Below are 22,500 nucleotides of genomic sequence, written 5' to 3' on the forward strand. Positions count from 1 at the left end.
GTGTAGCTCAGGACTTCATGAATGAATTTCAACCACCAAAACAATTCATCCACATGGGTAAAGATATGTTTTCACATGGGATTTGAAACATTTCTGAAAAACAGATTCGAAATGTTCAGGTTTAGGCCTACTTACCTCTTCACACAGTGCTGTTGGGGTAAACATCTATCACAGTCAAGAAAGCTGAGTTTGTCCTGAAAATATTGATATGAAACACTTGGCTATTATTTTGTATGGAAGTGCCTTCAAATTGAGAAAGAAGAAATGTATGTAAAAATGGAGAAAATACCCCTGGTCCCCAAAGGGTTAACCTGCAAAGTGAGGCCTTCTCTTTTCCCCCCATCAGAACAATGTGGGACCTGTCCATGTTTACAACCCTTGACTGATACATGTCTCTCTCTCTCTCTCTCCCTCTCTCCCTCCCTCTCTCCCTCCCTACCTCTTCTCCCCATCCAATCTCGCTCTCTCTCTTTCCCTCTTTCTCTGTCTTTTTCTCTCTCTCCCTCCCTACCCCCCTCTCCCTCTACCTCCCACCCTCTCTCCCTTTCTCCCTCCCTCCCTCTCTCCCTCCCTACCTCACTCTCTCCCTCCTTCCCACTTTCTCTCTCTTTCCCTCCCTTTCCTCCCTCCCTCCCTCCTCTTGCTCTCCCTCCGTGCCTCTCTCTCCCTTCCTACCTCTCTCTGCTACTCTACCTACCTCTCTCCCTCCCTCCATCCTCTCCCTCCCTCCTTCCCCCACCTCTCTCCCTTTCTCTCTCCCTCCCTCTATCCCTCCCTCCTTCCCTCCACTCCCTCTTTCCCTCCCTCTTTGCCTCCCTCCCTCCTCTTTCTCCCTCCATCCCTCCCTCCCTCTATCCTTCCCTCTCTCCCTACCTCTCTCCCTACCTCTATCCCTCCCTCTATCCTCTCCCTCCCTCTTTCTCTCTACCTCTCTCCCTCCTTCCTCTCTCTCCCTCTCACCATCCATCCCTCCCTCTATCAATCCCTCTATCTCTCCCTCCCTCCCACCTCTCCCTCCCTCCCTTCTTCCTCCCTCTATCCTTCGCACTATCCCTCCCTCTATCCCTCTCTTCCTCCCTCCCTCCTCTCTCTCCCTTTCTCCCTCAATCCTCTCCCTCCCTCCCTCACCCCCTCTCTCCCTCCCTCTCTCCCACCTGTCCCTCCCTCTCTGCCTCTCTCCCTCCCTCCTTCCTCCCTCTATCAATCCCTCTCTCCCTCCCTCTCTCTCTCCCTCCTTCTTTCCCTCTATCCCTCCCTCTATCCCTCCTCTCCCTCTCTTCCTCCCTCCCTCCTCTCTCTCCCTCCATCCTTCCTCCCTTTATCCCTCCCTCTCTCCTCTCCATCCCTCCCTCTCTCCCTCTATCCTCTCCCTCCCACTTTCTCTGTCCCTCTCTCCCTTCCACCCTCCCTCCCTCCCTCTTCTCTCTCCCTCCCTCCCTCTCTCTCCTACTCTCCCTCCCTCGATTCCTCCTCTCCCTCTCTCGCTCCCTCCCTCTCTCCTCTATCTCCCTCTCTCCCTCCCTCCTTCATCCCTCTCACCCTCTATCCTCTCCTTAACTCTTCCTCCCTCTATCCCTCCCTCCCTCCTTCCCCCCTCTATCCCCCCCTCCCTCTCTCCCTCCCTCCCTCTCTCCCTCTATCATCTCCCTCCCTCTTTCTCCCTCTCTCCCCCCCTCCCTATATCCCTCCCTCTCTGCCTCCCTCCTTTCTTCCTCTCTCCCTCTCTCCATCCTCCCTCTATCCCTCCCTCTTTCTCCCTCCCTCCCTCCATCTCCCTCCCTCCCTCCTCTCCCTCCCTCCCTCTCTCTCTCTCCCTCCCTCCCTCCTCTCTCTATCCCTCCCTCCCTCCCTCCTCTCCCTCCCTCTTTTTCTCTCTCCCTCTTTCCCTCCCTCCCTCTCCCTATCTCCTCCTCCGTCCCTCTCATCCCTTTCTCCCTCCCTCTACCCCTACCTCCCCTCTCTCTCTGTCTCCCCCTCCCTCCCTCTCCTCCCTTCCTTTTTCTTCCTCTCTCCCTCCCTCTCTCTCTCCCTCCCTCCCTCCCGTCTGTAGTGAATGGAGTGGATGTTTTCCTGCCACCAGAGCCCAAGACCAGAGCCCAGGACCAGTTCTTCCAATGTGAGTGTGTTTCTCCTGAAGTAGCTGACAGTTTCTCTCTCTCTTTATCTCTCCCTCCCTCCCTTTATCCCTCCCTCCCTCCCTCCCTCCATTGATCCTCTCCACAAACTCTGAGACACAACGAGAGATCTCTAGGAGAGGGAGAGACTCATCAAAGACAGCCTACATATCTGACTCTCCCACCCTCCCTCTCTCTCCCCCTCTCTCTCTCTCTCCCTCCATCCCTCTCTCTTTTTATCTTCCTCCGTCCCCCTCTCTCTTCCTCCTTTCTCTCTCTCTCTCTCCCTCTCTCTTTCTTTCTCCTCTCTCTCTCTCCCTCCATCCCTCTCTCTCTCCCTCCAACCCTCTCTCTCTTTCTCTTCCTCCGTCCCCTCTCTCTCTCTCTCTCTCCTCTCTCTCTCTCTCCTTCCCTCCCTCTCTCTCTTTCTCTTCCTCCGTCTCTCTCTATCTTCCTCCTCTCTCTCTCTCTCTCTCTCCCTCTCTCTCTCTCTCTCTCCCTCCCTCCATCCCTCTCTCTTTCTCTTCCTCCATCCCCCTCTCTGTTCCTTCTCTCTATCTCCCCTCTCTCTCTCCCTCTCTCTCTCTCTCTTCCTCTGTCCCACTCTCTCCCCCCTCTCCTCTCTCCCCTCTCTCTCTCTCTCCTCTCTCTCTCTCTTCCTCCGTCCCTCTCTCTCTTCCTCTGTCCCACTCTCTCCCCCCTCTCCTCTCTCCCCTCTCTCTCTCTCTCTCTCTCTCTCTTTCTCTTCCTCCGTCCCCCTCTCTCTTCCTCCTCTCTCTCTTATTCTCCCTCTCTCTCTTCCTCTCTCTCTTCTCTCTCTCTCCCTCCATCCCTTTCTCTCTTTCTCTTCCTCTGTCCCCCTCTCTCTTCCTCCTCTTTCTCTCTCTCTCTCCTCTTTTTCTCTCTCTCCTCTCTTTCTCTCTCTCTCTCCCCCTCTCTCTCTCTCTCTCTCTCTCCCCTCTCCTCTCTCTCTCTTCCTCCGTCCCCCTCTCTCTCTCTCCTCTCTCTCTCTCTCTCTCCCTCCCTCCCTCCCTCCCTCCCTCTGCTCTTCCCCCAGATGCCTGTGAGCTCACACTGGACCCAAACACAGCACACAGACTCCTCTCTCTGTCTGAGGAGAACAGAAAGGTGACACGGGGGAGAGAGAAGCAGCCGTATCCTGATCACCCAGAGAGATTTGAGGGCTATGCACAGGTGCTGTGTAGAGAGGGTCTGACTGGGCGCTGTTACTGGGAGGTAGAGAGGAGTGGGGGGTGGGCTGATATAGGAGTGACATATAAAGGAATCAGCAGGAGAGGAGGCGGTTATGACTGTGTGTTGGGATACAATGACAAGTCCTGGAGTCTGCTCTGCTCTGGTAACAGTTACTCCGCCAGGCACAATAAGAAGAAGACTGCCATACCTGTCCCCTCCTCTGGCTCCCACAGAGTAGGAGTGTATCTGGACTGGCCGGCCGGCACTCTGTCCTTCTACAGCGTCTCCTCTGACACACAGACCCTCCTGCACACATTCCACTCCACATTCACTGAGCCCCTCTACCCAGGGTTTTATCTTTGGGACTATGACTGTTCAGTGACCCTGTGTAAACTAGTCTCAGGGAGATCACACTGAACACCAAAGGCTCAAAGATGTCGGATCAGAACATGATGCAGTCGGATGGTGGTGTGTTTTCACTGAGATGTTGGATGTACAGATGTTCCCTCTCCCAGTGTGTAGGGTGTTGTGTGTTGTGTGTAGTTATATTTTTTCTTACTGTATATATATATATATATATATAATTATTAAAAAATGCATCTGATAGTGAAATAGACTACAGGTACAGAAAATATGTATATATTTGTTTATATATGTTTGTTTGTTTTTGATGGAAATGCAACTGATAGTGAAACAATCTAGATGAATGATTAGATGATCAAATCAGACTGATGATGAACTCTGAGAATAACACAGGAGAGAGTGTCTGGATGTATATAAGAGTTGGTTAGATTGGGTGTTTGAGTTGTGATGCTGGATTACGTTGCTGTGTGTAAGATAGCAGGGAGTGGATGTGAAGACAGCTCTCCTTCTCTGTCAGTACAACATGGACATGTTCTGTGATTCACTTTCCATAGATTCCTTCACCTGTCTCTCTATCCAACGTACATGTTGTTCCTTCTCCTGTGTGTGTGTGTGTGTGTGTGTGTGTGTGTGTGTGTGTGTGTATATAAGAGTTGTTTAAATTGGGTGTTTGAGTTGTGTCACCCAGGGCGAGTCTAGTACGGCCTTTCCCCGGCCTGAACACCATTCCCAACGTTCCCCAGTTAAGCACGGCAGGATCGGCCCGAGGTTCGAGAGCAACCTTGGTGAATCACCACGACACGGCAAGAGAAAGAGAAAAAGCTTAGCAGCCGGGGGCCCGACCTGACGAGGGACACCGCGGCTGAGGATGTTCCTGAAACACATTTTATCTTCCATCTATCCCTCAAATAGGTGCAACTGCATAACTGCTTATGAATGATAAGTTGATTCAAATAGGTGTAAACTGCATAACTGCTTATGAATGATAAGTTGATTCAAATAGGTGTAAACTGCATAACTGCTTATGAATGATAAGTTGATTTAAATATGTGTAACTGCATAACTGCTTAAGAGGAACTAGAGTGTGAGTGTGTGACCCCCCCGTGTCAACATGTCTGCTTAGGCCTCATTGTGATGACGGCATGCTACCAATGAAAGTACTAAGAATATAAGAATACCAATGTTTGATTGTGTGAATCTTACTCAGGGATGATTACTGAAATATGATACTATATTACTACAGCTTATTTTTGATGATACAAAGTTTTATCACTGCATAAAAGGGGTTATTGCGTAAGGCCTACGGGGGGAAGTAGGTCAGGTAGTGGGAATCACCAACAAGAAGTACTACTGTGTCCATAATCAAGTATGAGAATGATAAGGATGATTAAGAGTAACAATGTGAAGTATAGAGTGATTACTGGTATTGATTTATGTTTGATTACTATACTGTTTTACTGTTTGGATGTATTGTTTTGATGAGGTCTTGTAACACTGAGAGTTGAGGGACAGAGAAACTTCCCTAAAAGCACTTCCTTATTTACATTAGAAGCAAGTTACTTAGCCACTAGATTAGCTTAGCCATGGTTCTAGCTACCCGCCAAAAGGGTTAAACACCGCTCTGTTTGTAAACAGAGATGATGTCAAGTTGTGGATCAGAAACAGGGTATAAGAAGAGCTCCCCGGAGCAGTACTTCAGTCATTCCCCGCTGAGGAGCGTTAGAACCGGAGCAGGAAGGAGCATGTTGGATAACTTACCCCGGGGTGGAACTGGAGCTCTCATAGTCTGGTGCCCGAGAGTTGTCCGTGGCTGGACTTCACACTCTGATCAAATCCTGACTAACGGACTCGCCACTGGATTGCAACAGAGGACCTGGCGGACCTTTCTTTGAGGAAGAAAGGACTTAGAGGAAAAGCTGAGACCGGTAGAGCAGTTTCAGGGGGCAAAGCTGAGACACTCTGCGGGAATCAGAGTCCCTCCGCCAGGGGAGGGACTGATTCAGCCAGGGGTCCCTCAGCCAGGGGAGCATAACACCGGCTCTTTACCACAGCCGTGGCGGAAAGAGGAACCGGCTTCACTCGACGGAGAGGAACTGGGACTTCTTTAAATTTCACAGACAAGTAGATCAGGCAGAGCAGGGATAGAGGTAGAGATTTTATTCTTTTCTAATTTTGATCATTTTTTATATTTTCATCATTTTAATATTTTAATACTCTGTTTGTAACCCATTTTTATGATAACTTAGCTATGCTGTAAGGCTTTAAGCCATTATTAAACAATCTAACCTGCATTTAAAGTAACAGTTTTCTAAACTCAATTAAAAAAAAATTATAATAATTATTGAACTATTCCATTCATCAAAAGTATTTTTACCTCCTCCTGGTGACATTAAAGGTTATAGATTACTGTGCATATTTCATCATAGGATCTGAATGGTTATATGTAGCCCATCATTACGTCCTTTGGGTAAATTGTACTTACCGATAAATACCTTTCCGCAACCACACCAACTTGCACTCGTATAAGATTAGAGCAGTCGTTAACCATAGAGGTTACCCACTTCTGTGTACGGTTTTCGGGGGAGTTTTCAGTTCAACTGAAGTGGGTAAAGGAAGTCAATGGAGGAACTATGGGATGTGGACTGTTAACAAGCGGAGTGAGTCTAATCGACACCAACCTACACAGGACCTGTTAGGAAGTAGCTTACAGGGTAAGACCCTGCAGGCTGACGTCCATACCTGTTAGTCGGAGGGTTGGTCCGGGGTACCTGTACAGGGCCTGACTGCCAGGAGACAGTAGTTGAATCACTAGCGGTTGAATCACTAGTAGTTGAATCATCAGTAGTAGTCGAATCACTAGTAGTTGAATCATCACTAGTAGTTGAATCATCAGTAGTAGTAATCACTAGTAGTTGAATCATCACTAGTAGTTGAATCATCACTAGTAGTTGAATCACTAGCAGTTGAATCACTAGTAGTTGAATCATCACTAGTAGTTGAATCACTAGTAGTTGAATCATCACTAGTAGTTGAATCACTAGTAGTTGAATCATCACTAGTAGTTGAATCACTAGTAGTTGAATCACTAGTAGTTGAATCATCACTAGTAGTTGAATCACTAGTAGTTATATCATCACTAGTAGTTGAATCACTAGTAGTTGAATCACTAGTAGTTGAATCATCACTAGTAGTTGAATCACTAGCAGTTGAATCACTAGTAGTTGAATCATCACTAGTAGTTGAATCACTAGTAGTTGAATCATCACTAGTAGTTGAATCACTAGTAGTTGAATCATCACTAGTAGTTGAATCACTAGTAGTTGAATCATCACTAGTAGTTGAATCACTAGTAGTTGAATCATCACTAGTAGTTGAATCACTAGTAGTTGAATCATCACTAGTAGTTGAATCACTAGTAGTTGAATCATCACTAGTAGTTGAATCACTAGCAGTTGAATCACTAGTAGTTGAATCATCACTAGTAGTTGAATCACTAGTAGTTGAATCACTAGTAGTTGAATCACTAGTAGTTGAATCACGAGTATTTGAATCACTAGCAGTTGAATCACTACACAGCAAAATCGACAGACTCAAATTAACTGTAAAAGAGTTAATTTCAACACATTTAAAGTTTCCGGAGGGGTCCACTCCCCACAGAGTGAATTTAACACTTTTGAAAGTGTTGCCATGTTTACACTATAATAGAGTTATGTATCAACTCTTTCTATAGTTGAAATTTAACACTGCTTAACACTTACCAGTGTTACATGTTCACTTGAATCTTGAATCTTGAATGTTTTCAACTCCAGTGCTTAGTGTTAGAAATTAACTCTCTCAGTGTGATTTGAATTTCTATAAAAGGAGTTGCCTCATTAACACTATAAAGTCAAAATATGCTACTGTACAATTAAAATAAAACATTTAAATATTTCAATAATTCGGAGATAAACCAATTAAAAATAAGAATGACATACAAGTTGATTGCTTTATAAAAAACATGTTTTATTTTGTTATCATCCAGATCTTGATGGCAGATAAATAGAAGACAAATAAAGACAATTTAAATATACACGTTACACTGGCTCCCTTCTGTAGGTAAGCAAAGGTACAAAGTCAATATGCATGGTTTTTATTACTAAGCATTTCATCACATCTTATTTACAGATGGATTGAACAAAATGAGATGATGTATGTCGCAGAATAGTACCAGACTTTGAGGCTTATTTATTCAAAATAAAAAATAAAAAATAATGTAACAACTTCCCTGCGACACCTTTGTGACAGAAGTGCAATCTGTATTTACTGAGAACTTTTCTACATATAAGAATAGGGCACTATGTATGCTTTGTGACTATTCTCATTAGAGCACTGCTTGTCAAATGGTTTGAAATGAGTCAGTTCATCCACGCAGATAACAGAAAACTCATCCATTTGGTCTTCTATACAGTAGGCATTAAAGTGGTCATCATAGTACATTGTTTCTACATTACAGGCTATTATGAAAGCACGCTCTCCGTATATAATAATTTCACAGATATTTTTGAAAGCAGGGAGATCATCGGTACATCCAGTGCATATGAACAAATCAACCTGGTACTCAGTACCATCATTTCTGACCCAGTTGGTGCTTGAAACACTTGAACATGCTTCTAAATATAATGTCTGACTAAGTTCTTCCCCACCTTGCAAGGTGCTGATTGTTTTTGATGTTTTAGGACCAAATTCAAATAATCTAAAACAATAATTTTCAAATTGAAACGCCAATTGGCGCTGATGCTGCTTCACCGATGATTTGGTGAGATTTTTGAAATCTTTACCACATCTTTAGAAAAATGTGTGTTTGGCTTCAAATCGCATGCACCACATATGGATAAGAGGGCCAATTTTTTGTATGCATCTCAGATAGTGTATCATCAAATGGTGCTTGGGGATCAACTTCTTGTCGGGAAACAATGCTTTGAACAGAGTATGGTGATCACAGATCAGATGTTTCAAGTAAGATATCATCCCATCAGTTATGGTGTAGGAAAACACTATATTGACTATCTGTATTAGAAGCAGAAGAAAGTTTCAGTGACTGTTATCCCTTTTAATGACATCACCCAATATAAGTGGAGTGTTGCGCAGAAGACACCATGACTGGACGGCATTCTGACCCGGGTGTTTGCTCTTATCATCCATCTTTAACCCACTTGGTTTGTTTTTATGTTCTGTGTAACCGTAATTAAAGCTCTGTATCCTGTCTGACAATGAGTTCAAAGAGACATAGCCCTGTTTAACGAGGTACTCAAAAAACAGCTTAAGTTCATACTGTACCACACCCTCTAGCAAATCATGCATTATATCAACAGCATAGTTATCAGTGTTATGGAAATACTCTAATGAATTGAGCACACATGACTTTTTAACACCATATAATGACCGCAGTTCAAGATTTTCATTTAGTGCCCTACAATGTTCAGTATGACCCTCTTTGGAACGGAAAATTAACCCAGGATGATTCTCAGTAAATACAGATTGCACTTCTTCCTTCCTCATTAAACAAAACCTACAAAAATGTGTTGCACTGAAAGATTCCACAAAACCCAACAAGCTATTTAAAGCCAGATTATCTCCTGTTACTTGAATTACTGAGCCAAGCAATGGTTGATCAAAACAAAGAAGCTGTATTCCTTCGGTTTCTAAGATTTTCAGGTCATCAATAAGAGTCTTTAGTATCACATCAAAACCATATGTCTTCAGATCTTCAGTGTAGAATAGAGCTGCAAGATGTACATTCATCAGTACTGAGTTACACTTGGGTGGAAGATGTTTTAGAGTAAAGTAGACACCCCCAATGTTGTGTGTCACCTTCTTGGAACCTAGAGTGTTAGCAGTTTCAAAATCGTCGTAATAGAGTAGAATCTGTAAAGCATGCTTTTGCTGTGAGAACAGGGCATGGTTTTTGGAAATATGACCCATCATTGATGTCTTTGTACATACCATTTTCACTATGTTTGTCCTGTAAAAAGCTCTCTCTTACTGTTTTTGAATATGGATTTGAGTGTACCCAGAATCGGCACATACATGCACTTGTTTTGAACCTGATTGTAGACACCTGTAGTTCTATCTCTGCGCAAATCCAGTATAACCCCAAGGACATATTCTTTAGGTTCAACAATTTCCCATTTTTCATTGTAATATTTATGCCTCTTTGCCCCCGTGTTTAATTCTGAAAAAGGATTACCTAATTGATCAAAACAGTGCTCTATTTTTTGAGAAATGCCTGAACTCTTAGTTTCAGGAGAAACCGTTTTGAGAACTGCTACTTGTGCTTGGCTTTGGACGTCATTAACGACTTCTTCCATTGAACAAACAGTTGTTTGGACAGCACTTTCAGGGAGACCTGATGCTTGCAGATGTGCAACAATTGATCCACACATTGAAGGTAGCTGACTTGTTACTTCACAAAGCTTTGTTGGTACCGGTGGAATCTGCAAAGTAGCAACAACAGTTGGGCGATCACTTGAACATTCCGCCTCACATTCTTTCTGAGTGGCAACATCCTGATTAGTATCAACCTCTTGATCCATGCTGTGACTATGCACCTTGTTGAGGTGCTTTCGGAAGCCACTTTTAGTACAACATGATAATGGGCAACCTAGCTCTCCACATTTTAAACGTAACGTTTTGCCAGGATATAGACCATGTTGAAATTTTAGATGGTGACAAAGAACCAAACAATTTTTGTGGTGCGCTTTACATTCAAAACATGTGAACATCTTGAAGGCTGTTTATAAATGCAGTCCTCTCGCTGCAGCAGTCGTGCTCTAAGTTCTTTAACACGTGGGCTCTCCTTTGCTCTTCCGATATCGATGTTGTAAATTGTGGTTTGGATAAATGTGTAGAAATTACAAAGAGCTTCGTCATATGAAAGACTGAAGACGTAGTGAGTTTTGAACAGTTCATCAAAAGCTGCCACTGATGTATGTGCCTTGCATGGTATCGGTTTTCGGTCGATAACAAGGTAGAACCGTTGGATATCATTCCTTTGCTCACCGATGCAGAGGAGGAATGGTTGTTTTGTGTCAGCAGTCTCAAGGAAGGTAGTCACACTGGCTCCTTCCTGTAGGTCAGAAAAGGGACAAAGTAAATATGAAAATTAAACTCTTTGCATGTTTTTTTTATCACCAAGCGTTTCATCACAGCTTATTTACAGATGGAATGAACAAAATGAGATGATGTATGTCTCAGAATTCCAAAATAATCTGCACCTCAAAGTGCACATCTGAGGTTTAAAAATTAACTTTTGCTTAAGATATCTCACAAGATGGCTGGCTGCTTGAGCTGAACTGATCTTGGCTGTTTTTTTCTGGCCTCTTGAGGTCGGAGGGAGCAGATGCAGCAGCAAAAGGATTGACGACATATCACTGTCCCATCCTAAAGACATCACAAAAGAATGAAATTAGACATTAATGAACACTAATGATATTTTTTGGAAATACAAAACCGTCTATACTGACCGTGGTTGTCCTCAGGTTGAGGTTCAGTTCCTGACAGCAGCTCAACAATGTACTGATTTGGTGGAAGAGTCTTGCAGTCTGCGATGACTTTTGGCTTGAAGAATGTTGACCACTTTGCCAGGAATTTCTGAGACAGTTCGTCACCAAACATCATGGAGAAATCCTGGTCAATCTAAAAACAAGGAGACAATATTTTGATATACAGATTTCAGTATAGATGACAAAGGGAAATGGTGGGGTCAAATACTGAAACTGCTACAAAAGCTAAAGATTTTCTTACCAATCCAGGCACATCAAGGAAATGAAGGAACACATCCAGGACTGATGATGATGCATCCTCATCATGGACCATCTTCTGTCGATACTCGAAAGTCACTCTCATTTTGTCTCTGACCACAGATTCATCAGTTGAATGTCTGATTGTAGATATCGCCTCCCTGCACTCCTCACCAAATAGCTGTTCACAGGCCAACAAAGATTCTCCTCTGGTTGTTGGACCATCCTGAATAACTGTCTTGGAATGACCCCAGAAGCCAGCAGAGGTGTTGCGTTGAACCGTCTTGATCCTCCATGCAATGTAGCCAGTGTTACCCTCAGGATCATAGTAGTGTTTTTGTTTAAGACAACAAAACCAAGGCACACATATTCATATCAATTACTCAACACAATAAGTTTAGACACTGACAATATAAAACTTTACAAAAACTAGTGGGAAATACAAGGCTGAGAAACCTATATACTCATCTGAAACAGGATTTAAATACAAACAAGGAAACTAAAAAGAGAAGAAAGTATAGAAAATATAATGGTTTGGGTTTTCACATAGAAAACAAGAACTTACATATCCTTGTTTGGAGAATGGATCTTGGAGGTACGGAAAAACTGTCACAATTCCCAGTGCATAATTGGTTCTCACACTTGACGGTGGAATCCTCCTTTGTCTCCCGGGAATTTAGGCTCTGTACAGAACCCCCGACCAACCCTCAGATAACAGGTTATGGATCCTGAGCCTGAGGGGTGTTACCCTGTCAGATGCTGACTGGTCCTATGTAGGTTGGTGTCGATTAGATTCACTCCGCTGTTAACGGTCTACATCCCATAGTTCCCCCCATATCTTCCTCTACCCACCTCAGCTGAACTGAAAAATCACCCCAATCCTAAAAACTGTACGCAGAAGTGGGTAGTCTCTATGGTTAACGACCGCTCTAATCTGATATGAGTGCCAGTTGGTGTGGTTGCAGATAAAGGGTTTTACCCTTTATCCAAAGGAAGTAATAAGGGGCCAGATATATCCCTTCAGATCCTAAGATGTATTATGCACAGTAGTCTATAATATTTTATGTTACCAGGAGGAGGTAAAAAGGCTTATGAGGGATGGAATGACTAAAAATGAAAAAAAAAAAAATATATATATATATATATATATAATAAGAATAATAAGAATAATAAGAATAATAATAGTAATAATAATTAAGAATTAAATTTGAGAAAACTGTTCCTTTAAATGCAGGTTAAATTCTTTAATGATGGCTTAAAACATTGCAGCATTACAATGAAATTTAGAGAAGCCCCAGTGTCAATTGATCAGAGCGAAGCCGGTTCCTCTATCCGCCAGAGCTGTTGTTATACAAACAAAGGTCCGCCAAGGTCCTCCGTTGTACTAGTGTGGCGAGTCCTGAAGTCAGAATTTAATCAGAGTGTGAGCTCCGGTCACGGAGATTCTGCTCGGGTGCTAGAGTATGAAAAACTCCAGTTTCCACTCCGGGGTAATCTTCAACACACTCAGTCCTGCTCTGGGCCTCCAGGTGTTACGCTCCGCAGCGGGGAATGACCGTTGTACTGCTCCAGGGAGCTCTTTTTATAATCTTGCAATGGGGCTTTTTGTTACCCCCACCCTTTCTTATCTAGTTCATTTTGTCAGGCATTGAATTCAATCTAGATCTCAGTCAAGCCTAGAATTCTATCTAATTCATTACATCACCCTGAGTTCGCACCCATGCTTAGTCATGGGCCTAAGGGCACCTGTTGTTATGTCTACTAGACATACTTATTACTCTCCTGCTCAAACATGGACTCAAGGCCACTTCTTATTGTGCAATTATATTCTATTTTTGTAACATACTAATCTAGGCCTTTCTCAAAGTTAACATTTAGTACATATGGTATACAATTATCATTAGCACACATGAATTATACAGTTAAACATTAGTATGGTGGCCTACTTCAGTAATCATTTCTGAGTAAGAATTATACAGGCAAACATTAATGCATTTGGTTGCCTACTTCAGTATCAGTTAAACCGTTATCACTACAAGGTCCAACCAGATGTGTTGACCCGGAGTCATACACTACCCTTATAATTTCTCTTATTCAGTTTTGCCTTTTGCACATATTTGAACTCATTTATCATTAACCAATTATATATATTTGACTCAACTTATCATCAATCAGTGACACTCTTTTGAATCAACTTATCATTTCAGTTACACACTTTTGAATCAACTTATCATTAATCAGTTACACACATTTGAATCAACTTATCATTTCAGTTTCACACATTTAAATCAACTTATCAGTTACACACATTTGAATCAACTTATCATTAATCAGTTACACACATTTGAATCAACTTATCATTCATAAGCAGTAATGCAGTTAACACCTATTTGAATCAACTTATCATTCATAAGCAGTTATGCAGTTGCACCTATTTGAAGGATAGTTCAAAGATAAAATGTGTTTCAGGAACATCCTCAGCCGCGGTGTCCCTCGTCAGGTCGGGCCCCCGGCTGCTAAGCTTTTTCTCTTTCTCTTGCCGTGTCGTGGTGATTCACCAAGGTTGCTCTCGAACCTCGGGCCGATCCTGCCGTGTTTAACTGGGGAACGTTGGGAATGGTGTTCAGGCCGGGGAAAGGACGTACTAGACTCACCCTCGGTGACACAACTCAAACACCCAATCTAACCAACTCTTATATACACACACACACACACACACACACACACACACACACACACACACACATAGGAGAAGGAACAACATGTACGTTGGATAGAGAGACAGGTGAAGGATTCTATGGAAAGTGAATTATAGAACATGTCCATGTTGTACTGACAGAGAAGGAGAGCTGTCTTCACATCCACTCCCTGCTATCTTACACACAGCAACGTAATCCAGCATCACAACTCAAACACCCAATCTAACCAACTCTTATATACATACAGACACTCTCTCCTGTGTTATTCTCAGAGTTCATCATCAGTCTGATTTGATCATCTAATCATTCATCTGGATTGTTTCACTGTCAGTTGCATTTCCATAAAAAAAAACAAAAAAACATGTAAGCTTCTGTTTTTTTGTCGCTCAATTGCTGAACCTATTTCCTATCAATTACAGTCTATTTTACTATCAGATGCATTTTATTTAATTTAATAATGTATATATACATATATATATACAGTAAAAAAATAATATAACTACACACTACACCCTACACACTGGGAGAGAGAACATCTGTACATCCAACATCTCAGTGAAAACACACCACTATCCAACTGCATCATGTTATGATCCGTCATCTTTGAGCCTTTGGTGTTCAGTGTGATCTCCCTGAGACTAGTTTACACAGGGTCACTGAACAGTCATACCCAACCCTAAACCCTGGGTAGAGGGGCTCAGGGAATGTGGAGTGGAATGTGTGCAGGAGGGTCCGTGTGTCAGAGGAGATGCTGTAGAAGGACAGAGTGCCGGCCGGCCAGTCCAGATACACTCCTACTCTGTGGGAGCCAGAGGAGGGGACAGGTATGTCAGTCTTCTTATTATTGTGCCAGGCGGAGTAACTGTTACCAGAGCAGAGCAGACTCCAGGACTTGTCATTGTTTCCCAACACACAGTCATAACCCCATCCTCTCCTTCTGATTCCTTTATATGTCACTCCTATAACAGCCCATACCCCTCTCCACTCTACCTCCCAGTAACGGCGCCCAGTCAGACCCTCTCTACACAGCACCTGTGCATAGCGCTCAAATCTCTCTGGGTGATCAGGATACGGCTGCTTCTTTCTCCCCCGTGTCACCTTTCTGTTCTCCTCAGACAGAGAGAGGCGTCTGTCTGCTGTGTTTGGGTCCAGTGTGAGCTCACAGGCATCTGATTGAGAGGGCAAAAATAATCATCAAATCAATATAAATGAATAACTTACAATACTCACAATGTGATCTTGTTATGGCAACATTATTTTTTTCACAAAATATTAATGATTAATTGAAAATGTTTTAAAAGGGATAAAACTAATTCACATTTACTAATATTTTAGATTTACATATGAATACAATACTGGTGCTCTGTTTGAACTCTGCTGTACCCTGGTTCTTGAGTAATATCACAGTCCTATTCTCTACAGCGGTGGTGACTTACATTTGATCAGCCCAGGTTTGAGCCTGCACTCTCCACCATGGTCCACACTATATCAACCACAGAAGAACCCACAGTGGATGAATGACACACTCACAATCATGTGGAAAATAGATACAGTGCATTATTCTCATTGATATGTCCAGCCACATATTCAGCCTTTACCTGAGTGTCTGTAGTTTACAGAGTGGATCTTTCTGTACAGCAGAGAGCAGCGCCAATCCTGAGTCTCCTGGGTGATTGTAGCTGAGGTCCAGCTCTCTCAGGTGGGAGGGCTTAGACCTCAGAGCTGAAGTCAGAGAAACACAGCCTTCCTCTGGGACTCTACAGCCTGACAACCTGGGGAAATAGTGTCACTCCATCTGATCAAGAATCTGATTATTCCTGTCTAATGTACATGTGCAGCTTTAAATCCTCTTCATTTGGCAATTGAAAGACCACATATGAATGAGGAATACAAATAAATACATGCAGCCAAACGATCACTGTGGAGCAATAATTCATGAGTGAGAGTTATAGTTGCTCTCAACAGGGGAGCAAGCAACCATGCATACATTTGTAGTGACTGGATTTCTACGTCTGGTATAATGTATTTGGTAGCTATTGGGTTAGTGCAGTATTGTGTAGTCCCATGAGCTGATCTAAGGCCAGGTGGGTCAGGATTTGAGGGAGTAGGGTTATTCAAAACGTCCAGACAGAGTAGCCCCCCCTCCCACCTCACTCACACACACACACACACACACACACGCACATGCACACGCACACGCGCACGCGCACACGCACACACACACACACACACACACACACACACACACATGTTATATAGTAATTGATAGGAAGATGATGTACATTGTCTGTCTCAATTATTGACCCTTTCTCTGCAAGTATTATTGATTCCATAGAATGATAATGAAACAGACATGATGTGTCTGGCAACAAGAATAGTCTCAGACCTCACCTCAGTGTCTGTAGTTGACAGTGTGGACTCCCCAGTCCAGCAGAGAGCAGCTTCACCCCCCCATCATTTAGATCATTATTACTGAGGTCCAGCTCTCTCAGGTGGCAGGAGTCTGAGCTGAGAGCTGAGGCCAACGCTTCGCAGCATCTCTCTGTGAGGTGACATCCATTCAGCCTGAATGAGGAATACAAATAAATACATGAAGCCAAACCATCACTTTGGTGCATTATGATAAGAATTCATAAGTGAGAGTTATAGTTGATCTCAACAGGGGAGCCAGCAACCATGGATACATTTGTAGTGACTGGATTTCTACGTCTGGTATCATGTATTTGATAGCTATTGGGATAGTGCAGTATGGTGGAGTCCCATGAGCTGATCTAAGGCCAGGTGGGTCAGGATTTGAGGAGAGTAAAGTTATTCAGAGAGTGAAGACAGAGCAGCCCCCCTTCCACCAAACACACACACACACACACACACACACACACACACACACACAAACACACAAACACAAACACAAACACACACACACACACACACACACACACACACACACACACACACAATATAGTAATTGATTGGAAGATAATGTACATTGTCTGTCTCAATTATTGAGCCTTTCTGTGAAAGTATCATTGATTCCATAGAATGATAATGTAACAGACACTTAGGAATGATGTGTCTGACAACAAGAATAGTCTGAGACCTCACCTCAGTGTCTGTAGTTGACAGTGTGGACTCCCCAGTCCAGCAGAGAGCAGCTTCACGCCCCCGTCACCTAGATCATTATCACTGACATCCAGCTCTCTCAGGTGGCAGGAATCTGAGCTGAGAGCTGAGGCCAACGCTTCACAGCATCTCTCTGTGAGGTGACAACCATTCAGCCTGAATGAGAAATAAATACAAGTCATTTTAATTCAGAGAAAAGTGTACATATGTGATGTGTTCCATCATTTCCAGTTGTATGTCCCTGCACCTAATTACCATATAATTACATTTTCGTCCAAATCCTTTACATGGGCTGTTTTGGGATTTTAACATATTTCACTAGAACAACATGTTTTCTATTCATTTCACTTCGTTTTAAAGGTGAAATCATCATGTATCCATACTTTTCATGCCTTAAATGATGGATTGAGCTTCCAGTTGGAGATGAGTGGTGAGCTCCTTCCAACTGCACCAACTGTAAACTCACTGGCTAGAGAACTGACTCATTCCACTTTCACTAAAATAAAGCTGACAAACCCATTAGCTGAACTGTGAACACAGCCAGCCATGTTATTATATATGCTACCTATGTTATTTGCTTAATGTCAGACCAAAAGTCTTCATTTGAGCCGCGGTGTGAGTATCGCGGTACCGCGAGTGGAATGAGATAGTCGTTAAAAACAGATTCAACGTCAGGAGTGGATTTCTCCAAACCAGTGTTCAGTCCTCCGACTGCAGCTGGCTCTTTCTACCTCATTATTGGGAGTTGAGACACAAAGCGACTGAACATGATGGAGCAAGTCACATATTTGTGTGTCAATAAAACATGAAAGATAAGTGTGCAATCCATTAATGAATGACTTTTGACCATGTGATCAATAACTCAGTTTCTTCCATTTAATCCGTAAATCATAATAAGTGATCACATACTCCATTCATAACCCAAGTTTCAATACAGTGTTTTGTCCATCTACTTACAGTGCCGTCTTAGAGGCTGTGACCACTGGAAGGAGCCTCAGAAGACCATCTTCTGATCTGGAGTACTTCTTCAGGTCAAACACATCCAGCTCCTCTTCTGAATTCAGCAACACAAAGACCAGAGCTGACCACTGTGCAGGTGAGAGTTTGGCTTCTGAGAGATGTCCTGAGCTCAGGTAGCTTTGGATCTCCTCCACTAGAGAATGGTCATTCAGCTCATTCAGACAGTGGAACAGATTGATGCACCTCTCTGGAGAGGGATTCTCCCTGATCTTCTCCTTGACATACTTGACTGTTTCCTCATTGGTCTGTGAGCTGCTTCCTGTCTGTGTCAGAAGGCCTCGTAGGAGATTCTGATTGGACTCCAGTGAGAGGCCCAGGAGGAAGCGGAGGAACAGGTCCATGTGACCATTCTCACTCTGTAAGGCCTGGTCCACTGCAGTCTTGTGTAGGTTGATGATGGGGTTGATCAGTGGTGTGTCAATCTTTTGTTCGCGGCTGTGTGATGACTGTAGCTTCATGGATGAGGATTTCTGTTTGACCAGTGGATTCTCATTGCTGTGGTTGAATGTGAGGAACACATATAAAGCAGCTAGAAACTCCTGGACGCTCAGATGCACAAAGCTGAACACGTTGTGCAGCCCACACTCCTCTCTGAAGATCTGAGTGCACACTCCTGAGTACACTGTGGCTTTTGTGACATCAATGCCACACTCCCTCAGGTCTTCCTCATAGAAGATCAGATTGCCATTTTCCAGCTGATTGAAGGCCAGTTTTCCCAGTGACAGAATTTGTTCTTTATCCCACTGTGGATCTCTGTCATGGTCTCCAAGGTACTTCACTTTCTTCTGTATGGTCTGAAATACCAGGAAGTGTGTGTACATCTGTGTCAGAGTCTTGGGCATCTCTCCTCTCTCTGCTTCACCCAACAGTCTCTCTAGGGTAGTGGCTGAGAGCCAACAGAACACTGGTATGTGACACATGATGTGGAGGCTCCTTGATGATTTCATGTGTGTGTTGATTCTGCTGGCCAGGTTCTCATCACTGATTCTCTTCCTGAAGTACTCCTCCTTCTGTGGGTTGTTGAACCCTCGTACCTCTGTCACCTGGTCAACACACTCAGGAGGGATCTGATTGGCTGCTGCAGGTCGGGAGGTTATCCAGAGGAGAGCAGAGGGAAGCAGATTCCCCTTGATGAGGTTTGTCAGCAGCACATCCACTGAGGTTGACTCTGTGGCATCACAACATGTCTCGTTGTTCTGGAAGTCTAGAGGAAGTCGACACTCATCCAGACCATCAAAGATGAACAGAACTTTATACTTGTCAAAGTTGGAGATTCCTGATTCTTTTACTTCAATGAAGAAATGACCAAGAAGTTCATTCAAACAGCATTTCTTCTCTTTCATTAAATTCAGCTCCCGAAAAGGAAGTGGAAATATGAACTGGACATCCTGATTGGCTTTTCCTTCAGCCCAGTCCGTAATGAACTTCTGAGTTGAGACTGTTTTTCCAATGCCAGCGACTCCCTTTGTCAGCACATTTCTCATTGGTTTGTCTTGTCCAGGTAAAGGCTTGAAGATGTCGTTGCATTTGATTGGTGTCTCCTGTGTTGCTGGTCTCCTGGATGCTGTCTCAATCTGTCTGACCTCATGTTCGTTATTGACCTCTCCACTTCCACCCTCTGTGATGTAGACCTCTGTGTAGACCTTATTGAGAAGTATTGGGTTGCCTTGCTTTGCTATTCCCTCAAATACACACTGAAACTTCTTCTCCAGGTTAGACTTGAGTTCTTGTTGGCACACCACAGCAAGCTCACCTGAATGACAAAACAATTAAAAAAATATTCCTGGCACACTTTACATTTAGTTGACCCAGTACCTGCAGTAACTGTAAATATATATATATGCCATTTAGCTGACGTTTTTATCCAAAGTGTCTTGCATTGCAGTAAGTGCATACATTTCAGTATATATGGTCCCAGCAAGAATCAAACCCACAACCTAAGCGTTGTTAAAGCCATGCTCTACCGACTGAGCCACAGAGGACCACATGTTGTATTAATTAACAAGTTGTTATATAGTAATTAATTACATAGTATGTTGTGTAGTTAAATGATATATTACTACATGTGTAGGAAAGAACAGTCCTTATTCCATCTGTGTTATAGGAAACTGTCCAAACCCATTACTATGCAATTATACAGAAACAACCAATCTTGTTACTGGAGTAATTACAGAGACACTAAGTTATAGAGGCAACATAATATAAAGAGTGACCAAATAGGGATATACATCATAATTACAGTTAGTGGTGTTTGTATTTCCAACAATATTTCAGCCCAGTAACACTTCTCTGTGAAAACACATGAGGTCTCTTACGTTTCTCCAGTGTGTCAGCGAGCTCCTTCTGGTTCATGTTCCTTAGGACGTGCAGTGTGATCTTCAGAGCCCCTTCTCTGGCACTGCTCTCCTGCTTCTCTTCTTCATCATCCACCACCTCTTCCTCCCCCTGACTCTCAAAGCACTCTGGGTCGTCTTGAGAAATAAGCCTCTTGAACCTCTTCAGCTCATTTCTCACTAAACTGATGACATTGTCTTCAAGCGACTGAAACATTTAGAAAAATAAAGTGGAGTGAGATAGACAATATACAGACTAAATACAAAAAACACTTGACTTAACACTTGAAAAAAATAACTGTTTTATGTGGATTACTTAGCCATCTTCAATGTCATACTTTCTATTTAGCTCACCCTGAATATGGAGGCCAGTTCACTTTGACTCTGGACAGACTGACCACTGGGAATCTCTGACTCTGGTCTCTCCTCCTGGTCACTGGAGATTCTGTGTAAAAACAAGAAATAAGCAGATGTCTTTATCCAGAGAAGTGTGAATGAGGCCCAGTTTCTCAAATAGAATAACTTAAGTGTGTATACCGCTACTGAATGTTATTGGCAGCCTCATAGACCACTATGAGGATTAAACCTCAAACTAACCGTTAACAAGATTCAGATGACTGTATCCTGACTGATGTATGATTGAAAACCCATTGTTGTTTTCGGCCATTGAAAATAAGTTATTAAAGTTAAACAAAGTTCCTGGGTCAGCTGAATATTACAAAAAACTAACATTGGTGGACGGTGTAGCCAGTCCAAATTAATATACTATATTGTCAGTAGCTTTTAGATTTTTAGTGGCCATCTCCCTCCAGGATCCGCTCTCCTCCTCCATGGACATGCCTTCTAGTGAGTGTTGCAACACTCTCTGTTGCTACAGTTTGCATTGAACTACAGTATATCTACATTCCTGTGTCTAACATTTGAAATTCTGCCTTTAATGATCAATATGTGCTGAGCTCCGAGAGCTGAAGATGATGTGATTAAAAGCTGTACAATAAATTATTGTTGCATTGTGTGCGTTATTCCCATGCTCCCTCCTTGATAGTAGAACCTGAGTTCATTATAGTTTCCTCCGAGGACCTCATGAAACAAACAGGTGGCGTAGTCTAGCAGTTAGTTCATCATATCCCCCATGATACAACTACCCTTGTTTAGCAGTGACGGTTCCTTGTCTGAAGACGGTCCATGGATGGTCCATAGACCAGTCACTCTTCAGGGACACACAGCTGGGTACAGGTGAGGCTGGTCTCTCCTGCTGGACCCTGTCAAACACAAACAGAAGACAATGGATGTCATGTGTTCATTTGAGTGTGTGTATGTGTGAGAGTGGGGACGGTGTAGCCTGTCCAAATAATTATATCTGTATTGTCAGTAGCTTTTAGGTTTTTAGTGGCCATCTCCCTCCAGGATCCACTCTCCTCCTCCATGGACACGCCTTCTAGTGAGTGTTGTAACAATGTCTGTTGCTAAAGTATGCATTGAACTACAGTATGACTACATTCCTATGTCTAACATTAATCTGGTTCTGAATGAAGTATCTATCATCATCATCATCATCATCATCAGTATCATCATCTTCATGATAAATGACCTACAGAGAATCTTCTCTTACCCCATGTCTTCAACCTCCCCAGAGAGACTCATTTTAGAGGCAGTGGTCCCCTCCTCTTTCTCCCCAGAGAGACTCATTTTAGAGACAGTGGTCCCCTCCTCTCTCTCCCCAGAGAGACTCATTTTAGAGGCAGTGGTCCCCTCCTCTCTCTCCTCTCCTCAAATAACCTCCTGCTATAAACCCAATGAACACACGCAGCACGTTAAAGGAGACCAAAGTTCAAAACCAGTGAAGTGAGAAACTACAGTCTGGGGCTCAACAGAGGGA

General features: G+C 43.2%; 2 protein-coding genes across 2 annotated transcripts in view; one reads left to right on the forward strand and one right to left on the reverse strand.

Moving 5' to 3' along the window:
* Positions 1–4,165, forward strand: part of LOC310823723 (tripartite motif-containing protein 16-like) — a gene marked incomplete at its 5' end in the record, with an annotated part of 8,576 nt that extends 4,411 nt beyond the window's left edge. The window contains one exon of the mRNA XM_083696575.1: positions 3,180–4,165. Coding sequence (XP_083552701.1) covers positions 3,180–3,725 — 546 coding nt within the window. The 3' untranslated portion in view covers positions 3,726–4,165. The remainder of the gene's footprint in view (positions 1–3,179) is intronic.
* A 10,110-nt stretch (positions 4,166–14,275) lies between these two features.
* Positions 14,276–22,500, reverse strand: part of LOC310823901 (NACHT, LRR and PYD domains-containing protein 3-like) — a 9,220-nt gene continuing 995 nt past the window's right edge. Inside the window, exons 3-12 of the mRNA XM_083696841.1 lie at positions 22,234–22,406; positions 21,767–21,883; positions 20,976–21,066; positions 20,604–20,829; positions 18,226–20,041; positions 17,251–17,424; positions 16,540–16,713; positions 15,747–15,920; positions 15,585–15,631; positions 14,276–15,317 (exon numbers count right to left, since the gene is read on the reverse strand). Coding sequence (XP_083552967.1) covers positions 14,767–15,317; positions 15,585–15,631; positions 15,747–15,920; positions 16,540–16,713; positions 17,251–17,424; positions 18,226–20,041; positions 20,604–20,829; positions 20,976–21,066; positions 21,767–21,883; positions 22,234–22,355 — 3,492 coding nt within the window. The 5' untranslated portion in view covers positions 22,356–22,406 and the 3' untranslated portion in view covers positions 14,276–14,766. The remainder of the gene's footprint in view (positions 15,318–15,584; positions 15,632–15,746; positions 15,921–16,539; positions 16,714–17,250; positions 17,425–18,225; positions 20,042–20,603; positions 20,830–20,975; positions 21,067–21,766; positions 21,884–22,233; positions 22,407–22,500) is intronic.

This window comes from Argentina silus, assembly GCF_951799395.1.
Source record: "Argentina silus genome assembly, chromosome: Y".
NCBI lineage: Eukaryota > Metazoa > Chordata > Actinopteri > Argentiniformes > Argentinidae > Argentina > Argentina silus.